Source organism: Littorina saxatilis, linkage group LG11 (genome assembly GCF_037325665.1).
Source record: "Littorina saxatilis isolate snail1 linkage group LG11, US_GU_Lsax_2.0, whole genome shotgun sequence".
In the NCBI taxonomy this organism is placed as follows: Eukaryota; Metazoa; Mollusca; class Gastropoda; order Littorinimorpha; family Littorinidae; genus Littorina; species Littorina saxatilis.
Window position 1 is genome coordinate 28,027,082 of NC_090255.1, and position 7,500 is coordinate 28,034,581.

Below are 7,500 nucleotides of genomic sequence, written 5' to 3' on the forward strand. Positions count from 1 at the left end.
GTAAATCTGGGGTTGAAAGAGTCGCGGTTGAATACGTTGTATGGGTATCAGACGTATTTTCAGACGTTCAAGCACAACATATACAGTTTTTCAGGCAGATTTACTATCCTTAACACTGATACTAAATTCGGGGTTGACAGAGTCAGGTTTGAGTCATTGGGGCATCATACTTTTTTACAGTCTGTAAACTACGACGTATTAAGTTGTCTGATTGCTTTTGTTAACCTTACCACCAATATTAAATATGGGGTTAAAAGATATTGAGTTATGCATGAACGAGTCATTTTCGTAGCAGGGGTATTTCCATCCATTCAAGCACAAGGTATCGCGTATTCATATACACACACAGGGCGATGCTTACAAGGGAGTACAAGTTCAAAACTTAAGATGTAAGATGTTAAGCAAGCCATCAGTACACGGCGCGAGTCCGTCGAGATATAACCTTGAACGGTTGAAAACGACGTTAAACACCAAATAAAGAAAGAAACGTCGCGAGTATTCCCTTTTTTTCCCCACTTCTTTCTCTGAAATCAACAGCCGATATAACGGGTTGAAAAAAACCCGGCGCGAGTATTATGTTGTTTAATCGCCTTGACGGGCGCAATGGCTTGGTGGTAAGACGTCGGCCTCCTAATCGGGATGCTGTGAGTTCGAATCCCGGTCGCTGCCGCCTGGTGGGTTAAATGTGGAGATTTTTCCGATCTCCCAGGTCAACTTATGTGCAGACCTGCGAGTGACTTAACCCCCTTCGTGTGTACACGCAAGCACAAGACCAAGTGCGCACGGAAAAGATCCTGTAATCCATGTCAGAGTTCGGAGGGTTATATAAACACGAAAATACCCAGCATGCCTCCCCCGAAATCGGCGTATGCTGCCTGCATGGCGGGGTCATACACGTACAAATCCACTCGTGCTAAAATATGAGTGAACGTGGGAGTTTCAGCCCATGAACAAAGAAGAAGAAGAAGAAGAAGAAGAAGAAGAAGAAGAAGAAGAAGAAGAAGAAGAAGAAGAAGAAGAAGAAGAAGTTTAATCGCTTTGACTGACCTGACCACCGACACCACCGCCGATACCACCAGGGCTACAAGGGTTTCCATAGTTGTTTCCGTAGGGACTTGGATAGCCAAATGAATAAGGATTGACAAAGTTGTTTCCACCAGGGAAGCCAGGCTGGAAGTTAGGCTGGAAGCCAACAAACTGGGGCGTAGGGGTCCCAGATCCCTGAAGAAAGAAAGTAAATAGTACACTTCTGGAACAGAGAATGTTATTCAAAGAAACACAGGTAAAATCAATCATCAATCACATATTATAGTAGAGAGAGAGAAAGAGAGAGAGAGAGAGAGAGAGAGAGAGAGAGAGAGAGAGAGAGAGAGAGAGAGAGAGAGAGAGAGAGAGAGAGAAAGAGAGAGAAAGAGAGAAAGAAAGAGAGAGAGAGAGAGAGAGAGAGAGAGAGTGAGAGAGAGAGAGAGAGATAGACAGATTGAGAGACAGAGATAGGACAAAGACAGACCGTAACAAAAATACAAATATAATTGTGCAGATATGGCTGAGAACAGATTTTAGGAGATAAACTAGTACGTGAGTATTTACAACCAAGATTGTTAGAACGATGCCTCACCAGTGATGTTAAAGCAACGGCGACAGTGGTGAAAGACTATTCGTTGCGTCATTTTACCGTAACCACAGCAACAGTGCAACCACCGTAAAGAAGAACAGCAACAGCAGCAACAACAAAAGCAACGATGACAACAACTATCACTGCTGCTTCTGCTAACGTTACGATATTGAAACCATCCCATTATGTCACAACAGCTTCAATTGCTGCTGGTGTTATTGCTGCATAATCTTTACTTCCACTATTACTACTACTACTACTACTACTACTACTACTACTACTACTACTACTACTACTACTACTACTACTACTACTACTATCGCAACACGGTGGCCTAGTGGTAAGGCGTCCGCCCAGTGAGCGGGAGGTCGTGGGTTCGAACCCCGGCCGGGTCATACCTAAGACTTTAAAATGGCAATCTAGTGGCTGCTCCGCCTGGCGTCTGCCATTATGGGGTTAGTGCTAGGACTGGTTGGTCCGGTATCAAAATAATGTGACTGGGTGAGACATGAAGCCTGTGCTGCGACTTCTGTCTTGTGTGTGGCGCACGTTAAATGTCAAAGCAGCACCGCCCTGATATCACCCTTCGTGGTGGAATGGGCGTTAAGCAAACAAACAAACTACTACTTTTACTACTCATACTCATACTGCTACTACTGGCAAACGACAACAAAGAGACAACTACAAATACTGCTACTACTACTACTACTACTACTACTACTACTACTACTACTACTACTACTACTACTACTACTACTACTACTACTACTACTACTACTACTACTACTATCAATCAATCATGGAGTCTTATATCGCGCATATTCCGTGGGTACAGTTCTAGGCGCTCTGCAGTGATGCCGTGTGAGATGAAATTTTATACGGCCAGTAGATTGCAGCCATTTCGGCGCATATTTACCTTTCACGGCCTATTATTCCAAGTCACACGGGTATAGGTAGACAATTATTAACTGTGCCTAAGCAATTTTGCCAGGAAAGACCCTTTTGTCAATCGTGGGATCTTTAACGTGCACACCCAATGTAGTGTACTACTACTACTACTACTACTACTACTACTACTACTACTACTACTACTACTACTACTACTACTACTACTACTACTACTACTACTACTACTACTACTACTACTACTACTACTACGGTCGAACTTGCCCTTTATTACCACCGCAAAGCAACCCCGAGGATGTTAGTTGAAGTATAGATGTATACGCTCCGTATTGCCCTTGGCAACCATCGTATGTCATGTAAACAGAGCCTTGTTATCGCATATTTCAGACGCTATGTGCAACCATGTTATTCATCAGTTGCAAACGCGACTCATCGCCTCCGTAGTACTTGTCGATTAGATATACATGTACCTTTGTTGTTCTGATTAAGTGACAAAGTATATAATTAACCTTTCCAGAATAACCACTTTTATTTGGTCCTTATAGAGAGGTTCGACTGTACTACTGACACTAACACGGTTACTGCTGTTTTTACTACTGCTGCTGGTGATGATACTACTACTACTACTACTACCACCACTACTGCTGCTGCTGCCACTGCTGCTACTGCTGCTGCTACTACTACTACTACTACTACTACTACTACTACTACTACTACTACTACTACTACTACTACTACTACTACTACTACTACTACTACTACTACTACTACTACTACTACTAATAATAATAATAATAATAATAATAATAACAATACTAATAATAATAATAACAATACTAATAATAATACTAATACTGCTACTGCTACTGCTACTACTACTAATAATAATACTAATTGTCAGTAAGTACTGGTGTCACATGACTGATGTGAACCAGTTGATTGGCTAATGGCGATGCGCTAAAACTGTTAGCGCACTCTTGGAGTGCGCTAACTTTTCCACAGAGCGTATTCTTCCGCCCTTTGCCTAAGCGAGAGTGTACTCTCATCCTCAGAATTAATTAATGACATATAGCTTATATTATTCCCCCCCTATGCTTCTTTCTCTCTGTAAAGGTGTAGGGCTAGTTATTTTTCGGTAACTTACCCAACAACCAAAATCACTTACCCAGCAACGGGCCTGAATCCTCAATAGCTCACAGGTTGATGAGTTAGACTTTGAGGGAACTACTTTAGCGATTAAAAAGTTCCGAACGCTCCAATGTACAAAATATACATCTCTAGACCATACAATACAAACATACTGCATTTAAACTGGCAACTACAGGCTTGAACACATTAATCTCCATATAAACTCTATGAGTTTGGTTGTTTTCTAAATCCAAATCTAACGATCAGTGCAGAGAAACTCGCTTTAGATCTCTTATGAGTGCACGCAAACTCCCAAGGCAAGTAACTCTCGTACGACAAGAGTAGTTCCCCTTTCAAATTTTCTGAACTGAGTTGCTTGGACAAGAGACCAATCCGACGGTTAGTTTTCGACAATATTTCATTTTATAAACAGATCACACGCAACCAAATGCACACATCGCATCAATTTAAAGCCATATGTACTCGATGACTATACACGCTAATTGCTTTACCAACAGCTGGAGACATGCTAAATTAAGTTCCCTGCAAAATATTGTGGTCTAGGACCCCTTCAATGTTGAGATATGTTAATTTTCATTTTGATCTGGATCGTCCTATTTATAGATTTGCCAACAGAGGTAGCGTTGACGCAAGGGAAATAACTCCGCGTCTTTGTTTACATCCAAAGTTTTTGAGACTCTAAAACAAGCTGTAATGCATGTATATGGTCCGCGCATGGCGACATATCGTCATTACATGGTCTTATGGTGCGTTTGACATCGATTATGGGCAAACTACACTTTGTAAACACGGGAGCGCGTACATATGCCTTTAAAGAACACACAGGGGTTTCATACACTATTTTGCCCCAGAAAACGGAACTTCATACAGTTTGTAACGTTGGAACACGGGTGCAAAAGTTCGTCTGCTTGTCCCATTCGAAGAAAGAACATTTCCTAAGCGATACCAAAACATGACCAGAACACATACTATCTGCCTTTACCGGCACAGTAGAATAATAACATAACTGTGTACTTGATTTTAGTCCTGAACAGGGAAAACTGACAAGAAGTGTTAACAGAATTGATTGATTTTCCCTGAACTATACAACCGCGCATTATTCAATCGCCAGCGCAGATAGACTGGTTGAGTGATTTGGATTCGATCAAACTTTCGCAAAAAAAACTCCTCTTTTCTTTGAATAACTGAAGAAAGGAGGAATAAAGAGGTTACATACCTCGTCTCAGTGATTATTAAAAATAATGGTCTCAGTTCGTGGTCATGAAAAAGCTCGCTAAAGCTCGCATTTTTCATGATCCGCGAACTTCGACCATTATTTTTGATAATCACTGAGACTCGGTATGTAACCTCTACTTCTCCACAATACCAATGATTATGACCATACATTTCCTGCTTCTCAAGTAAAGTAGAAGTGGGTTTTTTTCTGACAGATTGCATGTGCCTGTGCCACAGTTGCCACTAATCTAAAAATAGAACCCGCTGTGTCTAATTTTTCAGTTTCGACTTGCGAAGATTCCTCTCATAATTATGCCATGTTAGTGCCATGTAGCTTATTATCCACATTACCAAATGATGAGTTAGTAGGCTATACAATTCCCAGCAGCTAACAGAAAACATAAGTGTTATTCCGATAACGTAGCAGCTAGATCAGCACGTAGCAGACTACACTAAAATACGACTGCATCTGTTCAGTAAATGAATGTTTTCCGAATTATTATTTCAAGGCAAGAACAATCGGAATCGAAAACGTGTAGGGTTTAGAACGTTCTTACCATATAATAAGACTTATTACCAGCCTGCCTCATGCGTGCAGACTCAGTGCAACGTGACGAGCAATTTTTGTTTTTGAAATGAGACTCAGTGCAGTGGTTCGATTGACATAACATAGCAGACAACCGTGATAAATCCCGCTCAGCAAATTAACATGTTGGGCAAATGTGAACGATAAAACGATGGGGATATAATACGTGTAGGGTTCAGAGCATTCTTACCGTTCATATTTAGTTCCAGACTCCCCGATGAGTGAAGATACCACACGAGAAACATGCCACATTTATTTTGAAATTGTGCTTACCGTCGACCTTGGCAAGGGGCAACACTCTGCACAGTCAATCTGTCGAAGCTCGATGAAGGTTTCGAATCGCAAATAACTAAGAGCACAGTCCTTTCTCCGAGTTTAAATGAGGTCTCTATGAAAGATCATCACTTTTTAGCTTAACGCTACACTGGAATTTACCAACAGAAATTAAAACAAGAGTTTGCGTGTGACGAAAGCACGACACACTTGAGACAGCCCACACAAAAGTAGATCTGACACAAACCTGACCACACAGTTACGCCTATCCAAATGCGCGTTGCAAAATGTGCGTTTTGAATCTTCTTTTTTTTCTCTGGCGGTACTGACAATATCGTTGTTGAAACAATCCCAGTGCACTAAGGGATTTATAGAGCAAATCTCGAAAATAATTACAGTGTATTGAACTCAGCGCTATGCGCTTCGTTCAATAATGAATTTTCTCGATTTGCTCTATAAATCCCTTAGTGCACTGGGATGTCTCAATAACTTAAATAAAAATACAAATACTGCTACTGCTACTAATGCTGTGTTTATTGTCAAACGGGCATTGAGAGACGATATATTACCTGTGCCAGGATGGCGGGCAGGCAGAGAGCGATCACGACCAGGTACATCATTTTGCTTGACAGGTCACTGAAAACATTGAACAATATTTTAGATTTTATATTCGAAGCTAACTAAAAAAGATTAGACCTTTTTAATTAAGAAAAAAAAGAGAGATCCGTACATTTTCACCTTCCTTCGTACATGTGATGTACAACTAAGTTTAAACAAACTTAGCATCCTATCCCTTACACAGTTACTGCAATTAAGTCTTGTAAGCTGAACAGTTTGACAGTTTGTTTCATTTTACTACACAGAATAAACAACAGATCTGAGACGTAGTCTCTGTAATAAACAACAGTACCCATGATCTATGATTATTCTGATGCACATTTTCACGTTTTAGTTTTATAACTGAATCTGCATCATTTTAACTCCCAATGTTTTTCAGTAATGATCATTTTTTCTGTACACCAAATAAGTAAAAGCGTCATTGTCTTGTGATATAAAGTAGATACTGAGTAATGGCTAAACAAAGACAAGAAACAACACAGCTCACAGTGATAGCTAAAACCAACAACAAAAACAGTAGAAAAAAAAGAAAAAAAGGCGTGAACAAAGACGAAATGTGGAAAAACTGCTTTGCCTGATAAGTAGGCAAAGAACGTAACATAGACATACACATGGAACACTTTATTATCTCAACGAAGAGAAACTCAGGTGTGGTGTATATGTTACAGTAAATTCATCAAAACAGTAAATTTGTAAATTTACTGAAATTTTCAGTAAATTTGTAAATTTCCTGGGTGTCAAACTCAGTAAATTTGTAAATTTCCTGAATTTTTCAGTAAATTGGTAAATTTACGGAGTGAATTTACAAATTGACTGGTTTGATGAATTTACTGTAACATATACAGCATTACAATATACAACATAACACGTAAGAACATGAATAAAATATTGAGGCACAAATAGCTCGTTCAACCTTAAATTGTTCACAATATGGGAATACACAAATGTAAATTGTAAAGTAAATAGAATATTTGTAAATGTAACTCACCTTTTCCGAACGAAGCCAGGAATTGTTTGGACATCAGGTAAGTATGGTATTTATACACCACAGTTTTTTTAAGCACATGACAATGATCCAGGATTTATTGGACATATTTTAATTATCGTACTAATTTGATGACCTCCTGTATAACCTTTG

At 39.8% G+C, this 7,500-nt stretch overlaps 1 protein-coding gene and 1 long non-coding RNA gene across 2 annotated transcripts in view; both read right to left on the reverse strand.

The window, feature by feature from the left end:
- The window catches only part of LOC138980174 (uncharacterized), a 9,297-nt gene extending 1,878 nt beyond the window's left edge, over positions 1 to 7,419 (reverse strand). Inside the window, exons 1-3 of the mRNA XM_070353004.1 lie at positions 7,351 to 7,419; positions 6,314 to 6,380; positions 1,048 to 1,221 (exon numbers count right to left, since the gene is read on the reverse strand). Of these exons, the coding sequence (XP_070209105.1) occupies positions 1,048 to 1,221; positions 6,314 to 6,364 (225 nt within the window). The 5' untranslated portion in view covers positions 6,365 to 6,380; positions 7,351 to 7,419. The remainder of the gene's footprint in view (positions 1 to 1,047; positions 1,222 to 6,313; positions 6,381 to 7,350) is intronic.
- On the reverse strand, positions 4,203 to 6,283 carry LOC138980173 (uncharacterized). Its single transcript, XR_011460259.1, has 2 exons — positions 5,940 to 6,283; positions 4,203 to 5,890 (listed from the first exon to the last, which is right to left on the reverse strand). It is a non-coding gene; the product is annotated as an uncharacterized lncRNA (long non-coding RNA).
- Positions 7,420 to 7,500: the final 81 nt, after the last annotated feature.